Source organism: Toxorhynchites rutilus, chromosome 3 (genome assembly GCF_029784135.1).
Source record: "Toxorhynchites rutilus septentrionalis strain SRP chromosome 3, ASM2978413v1, whole genome shotgun sequence".
NCBI classification, from domain to species: Eukaryota; Metazoa; Arthropoda; class Insecta; order Diptera; family Culicidae; genus Toxorhynchites; species Toxorhynchites rutilus.
This window is the reverse complement of record NC_073746.1, coordinates 295,875,416-295,900,197: the sequence shown is the minus strand read 5'-3', so window position 1 is coordinate 295,900,197 and position 24,782 is coordinate 295,875,416. Positions and strand designations below refer to the sequence as shown.

Genomic DNA, 24,782 nt, shown 5'->3' with positions numbered 1-24,782 from the left:
CCGTATAACGCGCACTCCTCCTAACTTACTGTATTCAAAAAGTTATAGGTAGAGGTAGAGTGATCAGAAATTTCGTTCCAGCCTGATGAAACACTCTACATTGTCATCAGCCTCATTGCTGGAGATCACGGCAGATGGATTTCTTTTAAACCAACAGCTGTCTCATGCTAAGATGATTGTTGTTTTATTTAGCACCATCAAGTTCTGTGAATTTCCTTCATCGAGTTTGTTGTGATTTAGTGTAGTACCGACAGTCTATCGCAAATTCTGATTAAACGCTCCCTCAAAACATATCATTGTGCATTTTTATAGTTCCGTTTGTCTCTACCATGCTCGATGCTTTTGTTGTCAATGTCTATAAACAATTTATTATAGTTTATTTCATTGTTTCTCCGCATAGCCCTGAAATGAACGACGAGGAGAGTCAGGGGTGTGTTTAGATCAGGTGATATAATTCATTCTAGAAGAATTCACCCAGAATTGCTTTCTCAATTGTTTTACTACGATTGTTTACTGTTTATGGAGCATCAAAGGGATAATAAAACGACAATAACTCTTCTTTTATTGTTAGCTAACAAATAACGAAATTTATTGCTACCTTATCACACGTTTCGATTAGGAAATCAATCACTTATACGTTGAACAAAATCACACAGTTTTTTTTAATTCAATTGATATTCACCAGATTCGACATTTGCGCCCGACTGGGTTCATTCCGCTGCCCCGCTTGCAACCGAACGTCTGGCTAAATTCGGGTGAATTTGTCAGTACTCCTTTTAGGCGAATCCAGCTTGGGCAATGGCTGTCATCCAAGGCGGCCTTAGCGGCGGAAGCCGTGTGCGACTCACACCATAGCTGCGAAAGATGTATTTGAACACAGGTTACTAATGTTGTCGCAATGCTCTGAAGTTGATTTACATTGCCAAAAGATATGAAGAACAATTGTTCATGAGTGTAGTTTTCAAATCCTGGCAGCAGCGGCTCCCTGCCGTTTTTCTGTGTATAGATTTTGTACGCTGAGTAAGCTTCCCGCAAGCCGCCATTATCGGCGATGTTCTCACCGAGTGTTTGCAAACCATCAATCTATAAGTAAACAAGTTATCGGCTTTGCCCTATGACACTTGTTCTATGTAGTATTTACGTGATCATCCGCTTCTGGAATGTAATAGCCACTGTATTGTTGCACGAAACAGGCCGAGCGGTTAACGTATTCTCGGACCGTGCTGTTCGTCCACCACTGCTTCAGATTACCTTCCTTGTCGAATTGACGACCTGCAGAGTCGAATTTTGTATTGAAGATTGCTCAATTCACCAACTGCTGTCCAAATACTCACCACTATCATCGAATCCATGGGTAAGCTCGTGCCCCAAGATCGTTCCCATGGCTCCATAATTCAGCGCTCTGAAATTGTATCGCAAGTATCGGATGAGTTGTACAGTTCTATCACAGAGTCGCAGAAAACAGCACTCGGAAAGAAGCCTTCTGTGAGTGTACGCCTCAACACGCGTGCAAATGTGTAGCTTGGGGGTCGAGCAAATAGAGTGCTCAACTCGTGATGACGGTGCATATGGAAAATGTGTATTTGGCAAACGGATGCCCAAACCAACGCTTACTCTAGGCCCAAATGGTAGAATGGATACTGCAGAATAGCAATCGGAATGGCTGCGTCCCACAATGAAGATTATGGAGGTTAGCATTTGTTGAGGTAGCATCTGAACATCTATCTACTCACTGATAGCGTTATCCTGGAAGGTATGAAATGCGTTCACATTGGTCGGAATCGTATCCCAGCTGAGAATGTTTTTCATCCTCCACCGGCGAAGCTTCCGGACGTTTCGCTGCTCTATGATCTGAATCATATTTTCTAAATGACGCGTGTCGTTGATCTCCAACTAGACAAAAATCGTCAAATTTATCTGGATTCATGGAAAAAACCGTAAAGTACCTTTTCATAATACTCCTCAAGCTTGTTCTCGTCCAGTATCCACTCGGGGAAGCCAATTAAACTACGCATTGCTTTGGACTTCTCCAAGGTAGACTGCTTGGTGTTCCAATCCATCCAGGTTGTATCCCGTACCAATCGCTCGAACGCATCCCTGATATACTTCAACATCTTCTCCACTCTGGGTTTCGTGTCCTGCAGGAAGTTACGCTCGGTAATCGCAAAGCTAACCGCCATTCCCATCAACTTATTCACCGCCCCGGCACAGTACAGTGACCGCGGGGTGTATCCTTCCATCGCCATCACCATCTTGTAGTACTCGTAGTGTAATCTTCGTATTTCTGCCGTCGTGTGGAGGATCAGCTCTTCGACTACCGTATACCAAATGAACAACTCGATGTGAACAAGAGGGGTTTGTGATAGGTAGTCCACTAACAGTCGCAGATAGAAAATATCTGTGTTGCTTGTCAGGATGATGAGGTCGTTTAGATTCAGTTGTGCCTCTGGGATGCCATCGAAGACATCGTGCAGATAGCGTTTCCACACTGAAAGTGGTTCCTTAGAAGCCGACCCTCGGTCAGTCATATTTTGAAGATCATCCAAGTTCACGTAGACCAAATCTTGCAGATTCAGCCTATCCTCGGTGTCGTTAGTTTTGGAGATGTTATCAGCTTGTTTTTCAAACTGCAATTTAATCCTCTCAGTGGTTACCGGATTGCAAATGTTACTCTAGCTTACCTTCATGAAAACTTTGGACATACTTACGTAGACATCGGCCGCTTTGCTGAAACTGTCGTCGAATGACTCCAGCTCGGCTTTGGAATCGGAATTGTTCACTAGGATTTTCATAGTACCAATCATAAAATTCTTGTATGCCTTCATGTAACCGGTATCTTCCTCTGCTTCATCTACATCCTCGTCATCCGTTTCTCTCACTATTATCTTGTGTTTCACTCGCGTAATGTGCTTCATGACGTTATCGTTGCTGCAAACAAAGTAACATTTCATTTCGATGCCCACAAGATTAGCTGTCTTACTCACAATGGCAAATCGGATGCCGCCTCAGGGGTACCAAGCGCCAGTTTGTTGTAGTCTCGATTTCTCGGATCGGGAAATACGTCAAAGCCAATCAGGATGTCCATCCCCAGCAACTGTTTCACCTTCGCCAGAGATCGAATCCAGTCAAAGTCGTAACTTTCGTAATCGACAGCGGTGAGATTTAGAATTGTTGGATAGCTCGGAAGATACATATCGTTTAGCAGGGTGAACACGTAGTCATATCCAAGGGCGTCCATGGCGGCTGGAGAGGTCAATACATTAGGAGCCACAAGAAAGGTAAACCTAATACGAGGGAACTCACTCAAGTTCATACACGCCCGATACATGGCTCTTGCCTGCTGTACAGGCTGCGGATCATCGGTGCTGTCGTTTTGCTGAAGATACCGGCGGATGTTCCGCAGAATCTTGGACTGCCGCTCGGTGAACCAATCGTAGCTGGGATATGTTTCCGGGCGAGGATGATCATCGGCCCAGTTCCCGCAGGTGTAGCTGTAGAAGTCATCGCAAGGATCTACGCTGATGTCCATGGATTGCTTGAGGGCTGCCGCCGACCGGAGACATTCCGGGCTGCGACAAATGGTTGGCGGAAAGTGGACTGCGAATGGGATTGTAAGGTTTGTTTATTTTGTGGTTGTAAAAGAAAATTCAGGACTGATGGGCTAGTGACTAACGCGTCAGTTATATTTGAAATACCTCCCTTTATCAATTCGAAATTTGGTCGTTCTTAACTCGACGCATTCGGTTGAATCGCGATTTTGAAAAATCTCAACCCCCCACATTTTGTAGGAGTATACGTGCAGAATGATGCCTCTATTTTTTAACATTGGTTTTTTGTTCTCAAAATGACGGCTACGCAACAAAAGCTACTCGCACGTCGTGTTAAGGATTTTTTCAAAGCCACATTGGTTGCGCGTTCGCTTAGTAAGCGATCGATCGTAAGTTCAAAACTCAGAGCCCTCATTGATCATCTTTGTGTTGTTACAGAATGACTACGTCCATGCGACAATCATCAGCGATGGAGATCGATCGAAATAATCCATTCATCCATACAACTGCTCTGGTCCGCAAGAAACATCGGGCTGTTGTTCTATTAATAACACATCAATTATCATATCAACTGTCTCCGCTGTCTGGTCTAACTGGACAAACAAAAAGAATACTCTTACGCCCAATATGGCAACTGTGTAATGTGCTATTTATGTGACATGTACACGATTAAAATCCGGCTCTGTTACAGCTAAAATGCTAATAAGGGGTGAATTTTTTTTTGCTCGCACTGTACAAGAAAAATGTTTTTGCATCATGTCGTTTATCAGGAGTGAAAAGTGAATCTATTTTGAGAATTCCAAGTACGAGACATAATGGTTTTTTTTTAAATTTTACTGGATAAGGTTGATAGTGTTCAGAATCATAGTAGGCATTGGTTGTGTGACAAGTCACCTTGTTCGCTCGGGTTATTCGAGGCTTTCCCACGGCATATATATATATATATATATATATATATATATATATATATATATATATATATATATATATATATATATATATATATATATATATATATATATATATATATATATATATATATATATATATATATATATATATATATATATTGGGACCGAGGAAGGTTTTCGTGATAGTTTGAGACCCCTCCCCCCTCTCTAAGGGACGGGTTGCCTTACAAATGAAACACAAATTTTTGCATTACTCGAGAATTAATCAAGCAAATTAAACCAAATTAGGCATATGGAAACTTTAGGGTGCAATAAATGTTTCTATGATGGTTAGATACCCCTCCCCCATCTCTTAGGGGGGGCTGCCATACAAATGAAACACAAGTTTCTGAATTACTCGAGAATCAATCAAGCAACTGAAACCAAATTTGGCATGTAACGTAACGGAGAAACATGTTATTTGCAAGTGGTTGAAAAATCTTGAACGAGAATTTTGTCTGAAAATAATCTGATATTATAATGATGAGTTTTGGTAGAAGTACTAGGAATTTTATAGCAAAAGGTAATTTTAAACGATAGAATAGAAGATCAATCAATGAATATGTCTGCGATTGGACCCATGAACAGCGCTTAGTAAGAAAACGTGGATGTAATAAGGAAAAATAAATTTTGGGCGGGACGAAGTTTGTCGGGTCAGCTAGTCATAGATAAAACTCACCCGTTTTTTTTGTTTGGAAGAGAACTTGTATGAATTCAGAACTGTGTTCGGACTTATTGGTAAATTTTCCGATTGGTCATTCGATTTTTGTGAAATCTAGCATTGTTTTCGGGTTAAAAGTGGTGTTAAAGTGCAACGTATTTTAGGTTGGATGTGAACAATGTATTTTCCAGCGGGGGAATCGATGTTCTTTGTAAGAAAACTGAATGTGAAAATTTGTTCCGCACGGGTTGCTGTTGCTGACGTCGTCACCACACAATCGATTCGTTTCGGATTTTCTGCTGCCGTTTTGTGAAAGGTACTGCATAGCAGATGATTTTCTGGGAAATGATGTTTTTGGGGATGTGGGGGATGTAGTTTTGCTATTTGATACGGAAAAACTATTTGAATATTCAAAATTCAGTATTTTAGTGTTGCTCTAGACAGCGAGCAGTTGATTGCATGTACATGTTAATGGACAATTGACAATAGCTCGAATTGACTTTTTATAGCGTTGTCGATCGTTCGCGCCTCTCAGTGCAAGCATTCTTTCATAGGCCCTTGTCAAAGTATTAGGTTGGGGAAAAAGTAATCCATTATTTTTGGGTGAAATTCAAAACTATTTTTAATATGCCTCGGATTGTACGATTTGGGTCAAATATGCACCGTTTCATTGTAAAATTTGTTGCCATTCTAAAGGTAGCTTCATAATGTTTCTATGATAGAGGTCCTGGTCCTTATTGGCGAAAAACTCTAGCAATAGGTTTCTATAATCTACTGTTGATCTCAATTTCGTATCACTCGGGAAATTTTGCGAGAAAAAGGTGGGAATCGCTTGGTGCCAGGTTCGGACTATATGTTGGATGCATTAAAACATCCCAATCAAGCTCTCGGAATAGTGTGGCCTTGCGTTGTCCTGATGAAACACAATACCCCTTCTGTAGGCCAATTTTGGACGTTTCTGGTCAATCGTTAGTTTCAAATGGTTCATTGGTTTACAGTAGACCATAAACACCATTCATAAATTCAGCGGACTGGCTTGCATTTTTTTGAATTTATAAAAAAAGTGTAAGATGTACCGAACTTTCACATTGTTGACCTCCATTGTTAACACCCTGTAACTCACAACTGAATGGAACAAACAAGAAACAGCAAAACTTTTTTCCAGTGTGAAATGTCACCTTTGCAACGAGCCTAAACTTGAAATTGTATGATCGATATTACGCAAGATATTGATCACTAAAGCCAACTACCGAGAAAATAATGGATAACTTTTTCCCCAACCTAATATTTCTATTAATGAGTTCATTTCTATTATATTTACTATCGCTGGCAATAATTTCGTAGTTCTACAATTCAGTCGTATATTGGACACCATCCTTATAATTATTTAATTGACAATTTAGTGGGTGTGTTAATTTATTCGTTCCGCTTCCACAAGGTAGTTTATGGTACTATAAATAGTCGACGGTGAAAGATGATTTTTACTGTATCGATAAGTGTCGACATCTGTCAACCAAGTATTGTTTTGCACAAGATCAATTTTTACTGAGTTGAAAATGTAAAGTTTCGTTGCAAATAAGCACCATTCGATTTTCTGTTTCAATAGGAAGAAAAGAGCCGCTGAAAAAGACAAAGACGAATATTTAGAGACATTACTCGATCAAGATTCGTGTCGAACGCCAACAGAGATTGTAGAATCATTGGGAGTAACTTCACAAGCTACTTTTAAACGACTCATTTTTTCATGTCGACAATATTGGAAGTCTTTTTTTAATCGAATCGTTATCGGGGACGAAAAATGAATTCACTAAGGCAATCTAACACGCAAAAGATCGTATGTAAAGCCCGGGCAATTAGGAACATCAACGCCGAAGCCGAATATCCACGTGCCAAAGTAATGTTCTGGATTTGGTGAGATCAAAAGGTGAAGCTGATAAAATCTGGTCAAATGGTCAATGGAGACTTCTACAAGCAACAATTTATTCTGCGACCAGACACGAGTCGATAATATTACATCATGACAACGCTCGGCCTCATGTTCCTGTTCGAGTTGAAAACTGTTTGGAAAATAGCGGATGGGAAATTCTGGTTCACACTACTTATAGTCAAACCTTCCCACTTCCGACTACCATTTGTTTTGATCGAAACAGAACGCTTCAAGTGAAATACACTTTTCTACAGAACAGGGTATTATAATTGGCTGGATTCACACTTGGCCATATAAACGCGAATACAATCCTAATCGGTTGAAAAAAACAAAAAAGCTTTTTGAAAGCTTTTTGCTCATCAAATCGCCCCGTCTAATAAAAATGGTTAGTATTATACGATCAACTAATAGCGTGCTGAATCCTCACGTGTTCAACAGAAAATAAGAAAATTTGGATTAAGATAGCGTCATTTTCTAAGCAGTTTTACTATGTTATGTACCACTTTCGGAACAACCCTCGCATTAACGATTAGGTTCTCGGTAGGGTTAAATTACATCTGATGAAAACTCATGAAGCACGATACAATTTGGTGCCCCACTACGACATCAAAGTACGTGTATTTTCCTGCAGATCCCCAATAACATAAATGAAAACAAATAAACCATCTCATCGATGATCCCCCGATATGCCCCTTGGGGATTCCAATACTTACGTAAACAGGCAAGCACGACGATTCCAATCAGCAAAATTACGACGATAACGATCAGCGCTATAACGGTAAACTTGTGATAATAGCGGCGGCGGAATCTGAGGTTGGACGAGGGCCGAGGGATTGATGTCCCGATGGACCATTTTTTTTTGTGGCGAAGAAGAAAGGTGGAAAATTTTATTGACGACGATACGATCTCGTTTTAAGCTCGGACAGGTGGGAAAATGGTACAATTTATTACCTTGATTGCACTCCCACCAGATACGGGTTGGGGGAATGGTTGGCGCCTAGGCTGCCTGGATCATCGGAGGGAAGTGTTTCGCTGTGGTTTATACTGTTTTTGCTGTTGGAGTTTAGTCGACCTAATGGTGGGGATGGAAAAGATATAAACAGAAAAAAAGTGTGAGTTTGAATGCTTTACGATGAATTGATGTGTTGGAATTCGTGCCTTCTGGTGGAAAAAGGATCATAAAAATGAGTTTAAGAGCATTCTGTTAGAGTTTATGTGAGAAAATGATTAAGTATTGATTCAGTGTCGTGTATCATCAACAATTCAAGTAATGGTCATCGGTTCGAACATTTTGGAAATAAACAGTTATATCAATACTCTCAGCTCGACTCAAGTTGAAGGTTTCAGCAATAAGTTTGTTTTTGTTAGAAAATATAATGCTGGCGACTGTTTTTACAGGACTTGGAATAGAAAGGGTTTAAGGAGTATACGTTTATCGAACACGCCTGTCGTATGTTATGTAACGGATGCTCTTTTTTTTCTAGTTTAAACATTAATTTTGAAAAACATAAGCGTCAACTAGAGGTACATTGTTCATTTATGCTCATAGCCATGGGTAGAAGTAGATAAATAAACGGCTAAATACAACTTCTCCGTGAAAAGTTCCATTCATTCTCAAAGGGGTTTGTTGTTCCGACTGTAAGGTGACAGAAGTAGAAAGCTGTATCGCATCTAATTCACATCATCCCGTCCATATAATTCTGCATTCAAAAAGGAAACACCCCTTCCTCTGCTAACCAAAACTGGACGGAAAAGGACAACCGACACAACTGTAGCTCCATGTTTTCTCACCTGCATTTTTTATTCAGACCGCAAATATGCGGCAGTCGTTGATTACAATCCGAACTGATAAAGCATTTTCCTTTACAGGGGTCCTCCACATGCAGTCGGAATTAAACATGTATGGATGCCTGCTGTGTAGGGTTCGGTGGATTCGATTGTTTGTTTAGTGTGTTTGTGTACATTTTTCCCGCTGTTATCGATTTCTCGCTAGGGTATTGACCTCAACGGTGCTGAAGTTGGGGTGAGTGTTGCTCGATGAATATGTTTCCTGTTGCTTGATAAGGTTATAACCTGTTCCACATTAGTCATCGGAGAGTGTCAATCATACATGTGCGGTTGTGTGGTCAGCCGCACTTTATGGGAATCCACTTTGATTACAAATTAATAACTCATGTGGTTTGCATTGTTGAAAAGATGAATGAGCGTAATGTTTTCAAACATTGGGACATGATTTTTTGATGTCGTGATTGAAACGCCTCCCCCTATATATCCAGTATTGGACGCTGAGAAATATTATTTGGTATTTCGTTAAATCTAAAGAGCGTGCGAAAAAAATCGGGTTGTTTCCCTAATAGTTTTTCTAGAAATTTAAAAATAGCGTATAAATTTATCGCTGAATCGCAATAGCGTGTTGGGCACTTCATCTAGTGTGATGCAACGCACACTGCTGCATTGTGATTTCAGACTTATTCATCAAACCGTATAATTTTCTAGTTTAATCATTATTTTGATGCCTTTTTACGTTGTGTTTGATTCCAATGGCTTGTTGTTGACTATTTATACATGTTGTTATTTAGACATGTTGACTATTTATACAAACTTTTGGTAGCACTATCAAGGGGAATGAATACTTTCGTTGAGTGAGGGACGCGAACGTTGAGCAGATTTTCATATTAACTCTCAGAATTAACATGTACCGTGTATTGTTCGCTGTCTAGAGCGGCACTGAAACGCTGAACTTGCTGAGTATAAGTATTTTTCAGTATCTCTTAGAAAAATTATATTTCAAACGCTTCAAAATACACTCAGAACAGCAACAAAAAATCCGAGCCGAATCAGATGTGTAGTTGTGGCGTCAACTGCAACCACTATTGAATAAATTTTTACCTTAAACTTTCCACCGAAGAACGCAGTTCTCATCGCTGAAAAATATTTTATTCACATCCGGCTTGAAATATGCTGCTCTTTGACGGCACTTTAACTCGGAAACAATTCACGAACATAAATTGATCGATCGGAAAAAGTCACCAATTAATTCCCGATTAATCAATTTCTCAGGGTCGCCCGCCACCGTTATCTATTTAATAACCCATAAAATGAGTAAGTAACTGTGATTCAACACATACACAACACAACCAATCTCCACATAACGGTATGGAAACCGACGCGGTAGGCCCTATCCAATATTTTTCTTTTGTTTTGTTTCTGCTCGTCAATGCAGCTCTGCACTATGCTTACTTCGCGCTATAATATATGAGAATGCATTCTGAGTTGAAAAATTTTGCACGTCCGTTCAACACGGAATGTAGTTGGCTAGGGCGAGCACAATATTGATAGTGTTTTTCACGGCCATTCGGCGGCATGCATCAACCGTCGATCTTGACTTTGATGTGAAAGTCCGTAGCATTTTTATAGATTTTTGTGATTTCAATAATTTGCTTTCAATGCAGTTTTTAAGCCATGTTTAAAATTTGTTTGGTTTAATAAGTAACAAACATCATTCATACACCGTTTATCTTTGGAAAATTTGCGGGAATTTTTTTTCGAAATTTACACCTCAGCCAAGATACAGAAATAATGTGGTGTAAAAATACAGAAGCACTTTCCACCAGTCGGCATGTAGATCGACGCGCTGCCCCCACTGAACAAAATTGCATTACTGTTCCCGATATATATCTTGAAAAATGATGATCATGGTCATTGTTTGAATTATAGAGGCTTTGAAATTTGACAGATTATTCGCCTCTGTTTTAGATTTTCTCACTCCCGACATTCTTCCAAAAATGGAAGTAAAAGTGACGAACCAGCCAAATGAGTTGAAAGTCACTATAATACAGATAAAAAAAAAAATACATAAATAAATAAATAAATAAATAAATAAATAAATGAATAAATGAATAAAATTAATAAATAAATGAGCAAACTTCCCATTGTTTTTTTTTATTATTTCACACATTTTGTAACACTTACAACTTTTAATCAAATTATTTCAACAAACGAAAATCACCGAGTTCATAGATACTCGCCTCACCTTTGCAACTGTCACAAACAAAATAAATAATGGAAATTTTATCATACTTCAGGAGCATGTTTACCGATATATTAAAATGTCAAACGGAAATTCGAAATACCACGTTAGTTTTTAATCATACCTCATACTTCGTCGTAGCTTGTTCTGGGCACTCGACATTCGAAAACACGTGGAGCTTGAGAGACTTCGAGTATCGTCTTTGCTTCGGGCTCATGAAGGACACCTGGTCTTGAAGGGGATTTAAATATTAAACACTTTGTACGGAGTTAGAGATCGTTGGACCTCGAGGATTCAAAAGGCGTTCAAAAAAGAGTTCCCGTTTCACCTGTGCGTACAATGCTTTGGTAATTTTCGCATGTATGTAAGCTCTAATTCATATCATAACAGGCCTCGAGTAAAAGAAGCCGATTTCCTAAGTTTGACAGTTGCGCCATGATGAAGTGGCAGCGTATTCGTGATTTGTCCCACGTTATAGTTATGGTCTTGCTAGTGTTATGGTGTTTGGATTGTTAGCTTCCGATGGCAAAAAACTATGGATGGGTTATACCTATGATATAACCGCAAGGTTGACGTAGGACTGCCGTTGGCTTAGTAATCAATTGTATTTCTTCAATTAACAATAATCCCACCTCGGATGATCCTTCTTGGGTACGATATCGCCGCTGCGCAGTGCTATCTTTTGTGTATTGATTAAATTATTGATTAAAATAGTGAATGAATGAAACTATTTACGAATTCAACTGCAAACAAATCTCAATTTAAGTCAATTCATGCATTATGGTAGTAGTTATCGCAGAAAATAGTTATCAACATGTTGCCTAATCATCAAACGGTATGCGTAGAAGTTCAGTGAGCTGGTGACATGAAGAGATATCTTCCAACGCAGTCTTGAATAATCGAGCCAAAGCGTTCCATTTGTACCCGCTTTTGTAGAACGTGATAGCAAAACGAATTCAGTTGTTTAGGAGCTATTCACGCTCAAAATCCCGTTCTCCGGCGTAACGCTTTGGTTTTCGAAACTGTGAACTTAGTCCTACGTCAAAAAGAACCCAGCGTTCATTCCAGAAGGCGACGAAGTAAAAACGGTGGTTAACATCGGGATTTTAAGTAAGTATGTTCTTCCGTGGATCAAAGAGTAGCACGTCCCGAAGCTAAATGTTGTTTTTCAACAAGATGGGGCTCCGAGTCACAGCTCAAACCGCACTCAGAAGTGGTTGCAGGAACATCTGTCGTTCTGGGCGAAGGATATGTATCCGCAATCCAACACCGATGTTAATCCGCTGGACTACTCAGTATGGCGCGTTATGAATTTTGGTGGACGATGAAACATATGTAAAATGGGCTTTGGACAAAACCCGGGTCGAAAATATTACCTTGCTGTTTCCGGGTATGTTCTAATTTGTATTCGCAGATTCATTCGCGCGCAAGTTGATGCTGTGGCAAGGCATCTTTTTAGCATTGGAGCAACTATGGATGGATAATTTCACAACGAAATGTGTCTTCAGAAGGAATTCCGTCACACGAAGGTCTCGTGAAGTTCTGACCTGATTTTGTCAGCTGCCATTACAGCCGAGATGCTGTAGTATTGTATAATGTTATTTTATTATTATATATTATTTTATTGGAAAAAAAAGTGTGAGTCTGTCAACTGGATAATTGTCAAGCGTAAACTGAAGAAGTGTGGCAAAACAACCAAAACACCATATGATATGGAAAAATAGTGGAAAGAGATGACAGATAAGTTGAAAATGTCACTGTGCAGAAAAAGATACAAGGCTTTTGGCAAAAAGTTCGAAATTTCAAAACAATAGAAAATTTTTCTTATATTTTTATTGTTGTTGAAATTTAATAAAAACCTTTACAAAATATTTTTATCTATCAGAATTTAGGTTTGTTGCTTCAGTTAGCGTTTCATTTTCTACAGAGATGCGATATTGGCTTTAGCAGCCCTTTTCTTTATCTAACAGGTGAGGATTTTTATCTCAACCCATCTATAGAAGAAATTAAGTCTCATGATGTTGACGATCCATTATGCTGGCATTAGGTAGCAACGAATGAACCGTAAAGGAATAATATAAGAACACCTTAAATTCAGTTTCCAGCATCTCAATATACAATAATTTCATTCCATAGTACTATGAGCTTGCAGTAGGGGTATAAAAGTCTTTCGAACGAAAAATAATTAAACTTTTTCTACAAGAACAGTAATCCTGTGAATTTTCTTTTAAACCAGAACGCCTGTTCTTTGAAAGACTGTTACATTTTCAACCTCTCTGTTTATATTCTGTAGAGTGGCAGGAAACTTTTTGGTTGAATTACTTTCATCAAAAATGAAATTCCAAGCGCTTATTTCCTGTTTGCCCGAGGGTAAACTGTATCGCAAATTCGAACCAGGCGAAACTTAACCGTGAGAAACATGGGAGCATACGGCGTGGTGATGATGTCGATCAATAGACAACACATTGTGATGACGCCGCAGGAAGTATTTTCGTTTAATTAATGAACATTTTTTGCATAAAGATTGGTGGTTTCTAAGAGTGGTTTCCGCAGTATGGAAAACGATGATTGCGATCAAAGTAGAATGACTTATGCATTTCAATTGGCGCACTTTGAAGTGCACTGGCAACTGAAATGTTTGGTTTCGAATTGTATTATTTATTCTTTATGGGATATGTGGGACAATAACTATCGAGAAGGCAGCATTTACAGTAAACCAATCCTATGTTCGCATTTCAGCGGCTTAGTTTAAAAATTGTAATCTTAATTTTTGTGTAAATTAGCATTTTGAGTGCATTTTATTAATTTTGTTTTTTCTTAATAGGGCAAAGGAGTTTTTTTTTCGTTTTCGTAAGACAGCTATTTCTATGTTCATCGGCTGTGCAATTCACTAACTGTTTCGAAATGTTTTTACGATTTTATTTCACTATTTTACGACGCGCAGACATAAATAACGCTCATCGCAAATTGTTTTTCCACTCTCAAATACTACTGGAAGACTCCGTTTATTTGCATGCGCTCAACTCACCATCTCGTTTTCCCTCCACAGTCCAAATTCTCTGTGTTGACATGCTCTAATTGGGGTGCTATTTTCCGGCACTTTTCACGGTTCAGTCTGAAAATTGAAGTACAAAGCGATTGATTAGATATATATACATGGCCAATGAAACGTGATGGCTGTGGTGTTAGTGTAAGTCGAGTGAGGATATCTGATTCGATTACGATTCGGATCAGCTCTCGAATGGTGATATAAGCCAACTGAAATGGAACATTCACTTCTGGGAAACAAAATAGAGAGATGTTTGCATTCCAAATGTTCTGACCACTACTGATTTCACGATGGAATTACGTTTGAGTTGTTCTTCTTTCTAGAGGACCTTCGTTGTTTTCACAGATTATTATTTGCGTCATTTTAATCATTACTTGATTGAGACTTTTTTGTCAAATTCGCCAAATTCGAGAATACTCATGCAGCAGTGCAAGTTCGGCGAACTTTCCTGACCCACAAACCTTCCGATCTGACCGGGAATTGAACTCGAAGCTATAAAATAACATGTATGTTAAGAAGCCAAAAACAAATTGGTTAATTGGATGAACCTAATTTAGATTTTTCGTTCTACCAATATTCATATTAGAAAAAAAATGTTTTGGATAGAACATATATACTACCTTTGAATATTCTCATGTTATCAATCACTCTTATTCCTGTGAAATACCCAAAATACTTTATGTGCCACAGTGTACCCACCAACCATCCATCCCTAACCACCGGTTTGTATTCTATGTCGATTATTTAGCGCTTGCCTAACTCGCAACCACCGAAAGAGTACGTGATTTTTATATTGTGATTGAACACCAACGTTTATAATTTCTCGAGCCTTGCTCCCACTCCACTGGTCAAGCTCGCATGCTATTAACTGTTCAGTTTCGTTTACCACTTTATGCTTGCTTAACGTGTCCGTCCGATTCCACCCCCAACTTTCCTTTCACTGGCTTTTGGAATTGTGTTTCTTAATCACAATCAGATATTAATATAAACCGACCACCCGCAAACTCACACATTAATTAACTACGGTTTTGAGCATTGGTTCGCCGTGAGCATTGTTGTACTCCGCTTTATCAATAACCTCTTCAATACGCTTGTTCGTGGAAAAATATTGGTTCGTAGAGGAACATACGTTCAGATTAGGATTAGGCGATCTCGGATCGATTTTTAGAAGATCGATCTTTTCCATTTCGATTTCCGATATTTCGGATCGATCTTTTGTACTCGAGATGAATGCCCTGGAAAATGTTTTTATGGACTTTAAAATTTGTTGTGGCTTTAATTCTGAGAAACAAAACAAAATGCCTTTGATGTTTGAATAGAAATATGAAATTTGTATTCCCTGTTTAAATAAAAGACGACACCCCTGTAGAATAAGTAGACACATTGTAAAAAAAGCTTTTGATTCTTCGAATATCGATTCGGCACAGATCGATTCTTTGGTATAAATCGGTGGATCGATCCCTACGCCGTTTAGAAAATCGATTCGGTAAGATCGATCTATTTATAAAGATCACCCAAACGTAATTCAGATGGGTTGAGGCTACGGATTCGCTTCAGCAAGAGCTGAATAACTATAGCATTTTTTAAAGCTTTAGGTTGTTTCCAGTTGTTTTCTTTGCTGTTTTATTTTTCAGCTGTGGAGTTATAACAGTTACAAAAAGTAAGAAAAAACATGGACGATAATGTCCAAGACACGACCGCATTGTTGGTGTATGACTATGACAATATTCATTCAATTCGTTTGTTCGTGTTATATTTTTTATATTATGTTTGAATGAAACGAAATTCTTACACAGGGAATTATTCATGGATATGACTAATAAGAGTGAATACATACCGCGGGTCTGTATGAAGCATGAACCGAATCGTCCGTTGATATTTTCAATCACTTGGTGACTCTTGGGACACTAGTATCTGTTTCTGTTTTTAATTATAAGAGACATTAGTCGCTTAGAATGAATGTCGCAAACGGAATCATCGTACCCGATTTAAGTGTGAAGCATATAATCCAGCGGTACTCAACCTTTTTTTATAGGGGCGACAAACAATTCATGGTGCCGCGGGCCGTAAAGAAAAGATAAATGAAGAATGGTGATGTTCAAGGCACGACCGCATTGTTAACATAGAACTACGAAACTATTGCCGGCGAGCACAAACATTGAAGAAATTTAATAATAAAACTCTTTGGTACAAATATTTGATAGCAATGACAAAGGCCAATAAATGAATACTTTCACTGAGTGAGGAGTGCGAACGCTTCGCGAGGCAATTTCGGTAAATTGTCAAATGATTTCTAAGCGTCAACATGTACTGTTGATAGCTTGCTGTCTAGAAACTGGAATACTGAACTTCTTGAGTATCCAAGTAGATTTACAGTATCTCCTAGCTAAATTACATCTCCAGCGCAGAACGAAACATCTCAGCAGACGTAGAACGGTAACAGAAAAACTGAACCGAACCGAAAACTGAAGGCGAAATCAATAGTATTGAAACATAATTTCAAAATTTTAAGTTGAATGATTGATTGAAAAAATCACGTATCAGTCATTCACGATTTATCAGTCATTCACGATTTATCAGTCATCCAAGCAGCAAGGCTTGCCATATAGTAATCCCAAGACTGGGATGTTCAGTTTGGTATTTCAAATTGGTTTATTCAAAGGTTAGAGGTGAATAAACTGCGAGAACTTTAACCCCTCTACAATTCAAAACAACATCATTATACCAATGAATCCAAACACTCTCATGAATTCACAGAAGCTCTCTTCTTGCAAACATAAATATTAAATAGATTTTTAGAATGCATTGAAAATTCTTAAAAAACTATTCATTCGAAAGTGGCCCTGAAAAGGACCGATGGGTTTTTGTACTTTTGTACACGCAGCTGAAAATGGTTGATTCATTATTCATTCTTGTTCTCGCGAGAACAGTTCACGTACTCAGAACAATACACTTAACGCATTCAGTATGTACCGCGGCGTTTTTCCCGTACGTTTCTGGCGATTATATATTTGTCCCACACTACAGTTATCTGTCTGATAACCGAAAACGCATAAAATCAACAATCCATACAATCTCCACGGTATGAAAACCGACGACGTACCTCCTATTTGATTCCACTCTACATTATGCTTGTTTTTCGCATATTCTGAAGATGGATTCTGTGGCGAAAAAAAGTGTTCCTCGCAGTAGCAAAATAGAAACTGAGATTGGCTAGGGCGAGCACAATATTTAGAGAACTTTCGCTGACAGCAAAGATATGCATCGACAAATCTTGACTAAGATGAACTTTCAAGCAGATACTCATATTTGTAGATTTTTGTGATTTCGATAGTTTGCTTTCGAAGCAGTTTTGAGATATTGAAACAAGTTTTTGAGTCAATTAGTAAACAGCTTTACTCACGAACCTTTTATATTTTGAATGAAGTGATTGACATACCACTTTATACAGGCACCCTTCCTGAAAGACATAGGTGTATATCGGAAAGCAAAACGACGTTGCCTCGCAAAAGAGAATAAGAATGAAAACCTGTTGCTGAACATCTTTTGAAGTGAAATCCTAGCTTATTTGCCAGAGGCTGTTCTCTGCTTTGAAAAAAATGGGTGGGTTATATCTATGATATAACCGCAAGGTTGACGTGGGACCTTAGTTTGGCAAGTTTAGAAGTTCATGTTAGGACAGATATATTCCAGTCTGCACAAAGGCAAGCGAGGACAAAAGTAAAGGGTGTGTCACATCAAATTGTATCACGGAAAAAACGCTGTAGAAATTTAATTTTTAGCAATTATATCTTCAGCTTTCGCTTATAATCAGATAAGAGTGTGATCTATACGTTGGCCATGCTTCACTGTCAATTTTTCGTAAATTTGGAAAAATGTCGTCGAACGAAAAAGAGCGTCGTGAATTAATCCTGTGCACTCATTTCGAGAATCCGGAGTTGTCACATCGGGACATCGGTAAGATGCTGGGAATCGTCCAATCCACGGTCAGCAGAGTACTAAAACGATACTTCGAGAACCTAACCGGAAGGTGAAGAACGGCAAAAATGGATGCTCCGTCAGTGAAAAAGATCACAAGCGCGTAGTTAAGCAGTTTAGACGTGATCCGAGAAGTTCGGTCCGGGATGTCGCCAATAAGCTGAATTTGTCAAGTTCATTCGTCCAGCGGACCAAGCAGCGGGAGGGCCTGCGTACATACAAGGTTCAGAAGGCTCCTAACCGCGACGAAAGGCAAAACATGGTGGGGAAGACGCGAGCCCGGAAGCTGTACACCGAAATGCTGACGAAGCCGCATTGCCTGGTAATGGACGACGAAACCTACGTCAAAGCGGACTTTCGTCAGCTGCCGGGCCTGTTGTTCTTCTCCGCAGAGGACAAATTCAGCGTTCCGGAGGAGATTCGCAAGCAGAAACTATCCAAGTTTGCCAAAAAGTACATGGTGTGGCAAGCGATCTGCTCTTGCGGAAAGCGGAGCGCCCCCTTCGTGATGACCGGCACGGTAAACGGGCAGGTTTACCTTAAGGAGTGCCTACAGAAGCGCTTACTACCACTATTGAAGCAGCACGAGGTCCCGACCATCTTCTGGCCGGATCTCGCTTCGTGCCACTATTCAAAGGACGTGTTGGAGTGGTACGAAGCCAACGGGGTCACCTTCGTGCCAAAGGAAATGAACCCGCCCAACGCCCCGGAGCTTCGCCCAATAGAGAAATATTGGGCGATTATGAAGCAGGCCCTCCGGAAGAACCCAAAAGTTGTCAAATCGGAGGCGGACTTCAAGAGAAAATGGATTTCTGTTCAAAAAAAAAACTACAACCTGACGTTGTACAGAACCTTATGGACGGGGTAAAGAGGAAGGTGCGAGCATACGGGCTTGGGCTCGAAGTATGAATAAAAAGAAAATACCAAAAGTTGTTTAATAGTTTTTATTTTACTGTCTAAAATTTTCAAAAGGATCGGTCTACTGGGCGAATTTCTACAGCGTTTTTTCCGTGATGCAATTTGATGTGACACACCCTTTACTCGCTGTTTGCATTTATTTGCAGAGCCGATTTCCCCAGAAACCTTGGTTTTGAAGTCTGTGTTAGCGAAACACATTTCAATCGGAACAAAAATCCCCTCGACTTACATGTATCTGCAATGCCAATTTCCCCAAGCTCCGTGAATTTGAAGTCTGTATTAGGCGGCTCGCACACCGGAGCAATAAGCAACTAGCAACTATCAACATGCAATAAGCAATATTATCCCCAATGGGGCTTTCCATTTAATTTTAGATGATCTCACACACCAACGCAATACGATATCGCTATCGTCTTTGTAGAACAACATATATCGCTAATAACACGACGTGTCGGTTGAAGAGCAATTTATTGCCCATAATTTATTGCCAAAATAATGTCGTCTGTTGCATATTGCGTATTGCAGCTTGCTAGTTGCTTACATATTTCAGTCGGAACAAAAACACCCCCGACTACATGTATCTGCAATACCAATTTCCCCAAGCTCTATGGATTTGAAGTCTGTGTTAGGGAAACACATTTCAGTCGGCACAAAAATACCCCCGACTTACATGTATCTGCAATGCCAATTTCCCCAAGCACCATGGATTTGAAGTCTGTGTTAGGAAAACACATTTCGGAGGGAACAAAAGCCCCCTCACTTTCATGTGTTTGCAATGCCGATTTCTCCATCGCTGCTTGGTTTTGAAGTCTGTGTTAGGGAACATTTTTTGGTGAGAACAAAAGTCCGCCTACTTTCATGTATTTGCAATGCCGATTTCCCCAAGGCTGGTTTTGATGGCTGTGTTAGGGAAACCGTAAATAGGGCCAATCAAAACGAGGCAGTTAGGGCGTTTGGATAACGCCCAATATTTTACAGTTATTCAATTGTTTATATAATGAAAAATAACATTTTGTTAGTTTCGATAGATGCGTAGAAATTTACCTTATCAATTGATGCAAACATTTTTCCGATCCAATAAGAAATGTTCGAGTTATAAGCATTCGAAATCTTTCATTTTTTCCTGCATGTTCTGTGTTTAGATTTTCATTTTACCCCCCATATATTCCGGTTAAACGTATTCCCACGTCAAAATTTTGAAGCCTCAATGAAGGAAGATTTGGCTGAAGCAATTCTGTTTTTACGAGCATTTTAAATTTCATTTGAATTCGTTCATTTTTGAAGGCTCATTTACATAAGTTTCAAAGTAAATGTGGAAGCTAGCCATTGTAGTAGTATAGGTAAACCCACGTGTAAAAATGGGTAATAGGGTTTGTGAGAGAAGAGCAAATCACACGTAAATAGATCAATTCACTTATCAGACTGTGTGGCGCTTCATTGACACGAGTCTTTGAATACATTTGAAAAAAAAATTACAATTCAATACTAAAGTAAAATGTATGAACGATATGTTCCGATGAACAATTGAAAATATAAATATATATAGAAGGTGCATTTGCATATGAAGTAAAATTCTGATTATACGCGAGCGTAACATGAGCATATTTATAACACAAGCAAATTGGGGCTCTTTTGGTATTAACAAGTTCTTCCGCATAGTAACTCGATGTTGATGATTCCTTAATATTTTCCTTCGTTGATCGTATTGTTTTCACATATTCACGTTGGAGAGCCTTAACCCTTCTCTTCGTTGGCCGAGGCATTTTGATTGAATGCAATACTTTTCCGTTTACTGTTTTTGAAAGCATAGGCAGCCGGGGCGTGTGTTAATATCAACACAATTTTATTCTATTGATTTTCATGACATGAAACGCTATGACTCAGGAATAACATTTTATTGAGTGGTTTTTATAGTTGTTTCGATGATGTTGTCTGGCATCAGTGTCGAAAAAATAACGATGCTTTCACCAATACAAACAAAACCATTGCCGATGATTGAAACATGAAAATTTAACTTTCAGAGCACTAGCTCGAATTTTCCGACGTTTTTCACTATACAGTGCGACAGCAGATGAAAATTTAATATCTTGTGAGTAATCGATTAGAGTTTGGTTGATATTACTTGATGGGAAGTGTGCGAAACAGCTCATTTTCTTCACACTGTTTCGTAAAATTATTGATTTTCGGGCGAGGGGTGAGGGAGAGAGATGGAAGAAATGAGCGCCATTGTGGCAGCCATTCGTGGCTAGCTTCCACCTTCACCTTAAGGCAGTATTCTAGTCTAGAAATTTGAAAAAAAATTAAAAAAAATAAAAAAATTCCATTATTTACCGAGTTAGAGCCATTTTAGTGATGCGGTATCTAACCTCGTACGGCCATAGCAATGAACATCAAACGCGTTTTTCTCGAAACTAGTTTTTTCAAACTGGCGTACTCAAGTTCTCAAGTTTTACTGAACCGAATCATGTCGAATTTATATGAACACAATCTGTCTGCATCTCTCTATCGCATGAACCTCTAAAAATTACATTTTTCAAATTTTTTTTTTTAAATCAGGAAACGTCAGGAAAAATGTTTTAAACCGCATATTGTTTTTCAAACGTCCACCATTTTGTTAAAAATTATGTTTTTGACTTGTCCGAGATTCATGCGATAGCGGTTTTTTTTTGTTGTGTGCTTTTAGCATTCCATCGTGTATAATCTACAGACATGAATGAGAAAGCGCTGAAGTGAACTTCACACAATTTTGTAGCGATAGCGGTATCTTTACTGATTTAGAATCTGTTCGATTTTATTTGTTCCAGATAACCAGAAGGGCTTGAATCGTGTACGCCATGGCACAACTTTTTTTTTAACCCCCTCACTTCATCGGCTTGTAGGTATTCTAGTTATGAATATTTTTTCTCCATTCAGTTTCTGTTTTATTGTTAAAAGATAGATGAACAGAAAAGGATATAATGGATAGTAAAAATGCTCTTTGTTGTATGTTTACGGAACTCGAAAAAACGTCCGAAATTTGTATCTCTACACTAGAATACCCCCATAAAGGAGCCAAAATGTTCCTTCCTGCTTTGTTAATTGGGTAGAAAGCCGATTAAAGGGTGTGTCACATCAAATTACATCACGGAAAAAACGCTGTAGAAATTTAATTTTTAGGAATTATATCTTCAGCTTTCGCTTATAATCAGATAAGATTGTATAGATCACGTTGGCCATGCTTCACTGTCAATTTTTCGTAAATTTGGAAAAATGTCGTCGAACGAAAAAGAGCGTCGTGAATTAATCTTGTACACTCATTTCGAGAATCCGGAGTTGTCACATCGGGACATCGGTAAGATGCTGGGAATCGTCCAATCCACGGTCAGCAGAGTACTAAAACGATACTTCGAGAACCTATCCATCGACCGGAAGGTGAAGAACGGCAAAAATGGATGCTCCGTCAGTGAAAAAGATCACAAGCGCGTAGTTAAGCAGTTTAGACGTGATCCGAGAAGTTCGGTCCGGGATGTCGCCAATAAGCTGAATTTGTCAAGTTCATTCGTCCAGCGGATCAAGCAGCGGGAGGGCCTGCGTACATACAAGGTTCAGAAGGCTCCTAACCGCGACGAAAGGCAAAACATGGTGGGGAAGACGCGAGCCCGGAAGCTGTACACCGAAATGCTGACGAAGCCGCATTGCCTGGTAATGGACGACGAAACCTACGTCAAAGCGGACTTTCGTCAGCTGCCGGGCCTGTTGTTCTTCTCCGCAGAGGACAAATTCAGCGTTCCGGAGGAGATTCGCAAGCAGGAACTATCCAAGCTTGCCAAAAAGTACATGGTGTGGCAAACGATCTGCTCTTGCGGAAAGCGGAGCGCCCCCTTCGTGATGACCGGCACGGTAAACGGGCAGGTTTACCTTAAGGAGTGCCTACAGAAGCGCTTACTACCACTATTGAAGCAGCACGAGGGCCCGACCATCTTCTGGCCGGATCTCGCTTCGTGCTACTATTCAAAGGACGTGTTGGAGTGGTACGAAGCCAACGGGGTCACCTTCGTGCCAAAGGAAATGAACTCGCCCAACGCGCCGGAGCTTCGCCCAATAGAGAAATATTGGGCGATTATGAAGCAGGCCCTCCGGAAGAACCCAAAAGTTGTCAAATCGGAGGCGGACTTCAAGAGAAAATGGATTTCTGTTCAAAAAAAACTACAACCTGACGTTGTACAGAACCTTATGGACGGGGTAAAGAGGAAGGTGCGAGCATACGGGCTTGGGCTCGAAGTATGAATAAAAAGAAAATGCCAAAAGTTGTTTAATAGTTTTTATTTTACTGTCTAAAATTTTCAAAAGGATCGGTCTACTGAGCGAATTTCTACAGCGTTTTTTCCGTGATGCAATTTGATGTGACACACCCTTTACTCGCAGACGACTCGAGTTTAGAAGGGTGACATTTTTTTTAGAAAAAATAATTCTATATTTTGATGTTTATTTTTATTGTCTAATCAGAGGAAATGGTAAACTAAACTAATGAAAAACTTGGTTTCGAATTATTTCATTTTTGTTTAGCAGGAGTCTGAGTCGGTACTAATAATTGTGGGAGTCGGAGTCGGAGCTGGGAAATTTTTCTCCGGCTCCACAGCCCGGGTCAAAAGTCGTTATACAATTGCATGAAACTTACTCGAGTCCAATCAACAAACAATAAAAATCAAGCCTCCCCAAAAAAAAACCAAACTTTTTAATGTGATCATCGAATATCAATTAGTGACAAAATATAAATAGGAATCTTCATGCATATTATAATCTACTGCATATCATATCGATGAGGTTTCATACATCAATGAACCTGCTCTCGATTAAACTATGAGCTCTTTTAATCATTAATATTGGCATTATACTTAAACCTGGGAGAATTTGATGTGGAAACTGCTACACAATATTCAATATTGATCACCGGTAGCACCGCTACTCGCTTCCAGTATAGTGTTTAATCACAGATATGGTGAAATGGGGCTCGATGCTACACACGCTGGATCCGCAGAGTCCTCGAGGCCTTTACCACTTTGAGACACGGTAATGAAATTGTAGATTTTCGCGTACTACTACCGTCAGGTGAAAACATTCAATATTTTATCTAGATTTTTTTTTCCACTGTGCACACCATCATGCGGATATTCGTTTTTACACGTGTTTGTTTTACCACTCACAACTGGGGCTGCTGTTTGTATGGAAATTGTTATTTTCCCACCCAAAACTATGCCAAGGCTGCACAGCTCGATTCGAGCGACGTGGTTTGGCAATATATTCTTAAGTCTGCAACACAACACACATTGATGGAATCACTTTTTCCTCTGAGAATAGGTCTCTTCCTGTCCGAATAACGATCGACGACCGGTGGTTGACTGTGGCTGACTGACCGACTCTGACTGGCTGAGGATGTGAAGAATCGGTTCGATTCGCCGCCTATTCGCAGGACGGACTATTGATGTGGTGCTTCTAATGGGCTGCACTATTCGCTTTCATATTGTCTCCCACCTTCAGCATTTTCCACGGTGCGAGGTTGAAAGGATTGAATACGATTGTGGTCGGAGATAGGAAATTGGTGTGAGTGCACGATTTGATTGAGGGAGTGTGCCTATGGGTACGACAACAGTGTAGTTATGATGTGTGACAGCGGGGAAAATAGATTATTATTTCCATTATCCGGTGATACTTTTATTCGCGGCAGAAAGTGGTGAAATCAGA

At 39.5% G+C, this 24,782-nt stretch overlaps 1 protein-coding gene across 2 annotated transcripts; it reads right to left on the bottom strand.

Annotated features, from left to right (window-relative positions):
* Positions 1–603: 603 nt before the first annotated feature.
* Positions 604–24,446, bottom strand: LOC129777757 (endothelin-converting enzyme 2-like). 2 transcript variants are annotated; one of them, XM_055784223.1, is made up of 16 exons: positions 23,942–23,960; positions 16,149–16,188; positions 16,003–16,085; positions 14,145–14,231; positions 8,038–8,158; positions 7,800–7,894; positions 3,304–3,597; positions 2,985–3,243; positions 2,682–2,928; positions 1,947–2,627; positions 1,734–1,893; positions 1,615–1,663; positions 1,335–1,402; positions 1,142–1,272; positions 919–1,083; positions 604–855 (listed from the first exon to the last, which is right to left on the bottom strand). In XM_055784223.1, exons 4-16 carry the CDS (start codon positions 14,185–14,187, stop codon positions 679–681), a joined length of 2,490 nt encoding a protein of 829 aa, XP_055640198.1. In that variant the 5' UTR covers positions 14,188–14,231; positions 16,003–16,085; positions 16,149–16,188; positions 23,942–23,960; the 3' UTR covers positions 604–678. The 2 variants fall into 2 exon arrangements, with proteins under 2 accessions (XP_055640198.1, XP_055640197.1); XM_055784222.1 differs by lacking the exons at positions 16,003–16,085; positions 16,149–16,188 and having other exon boundaries at positions 23,942–24,446.
* Positions 24,447–24,782: the final 336 nt, after the last annotated feature.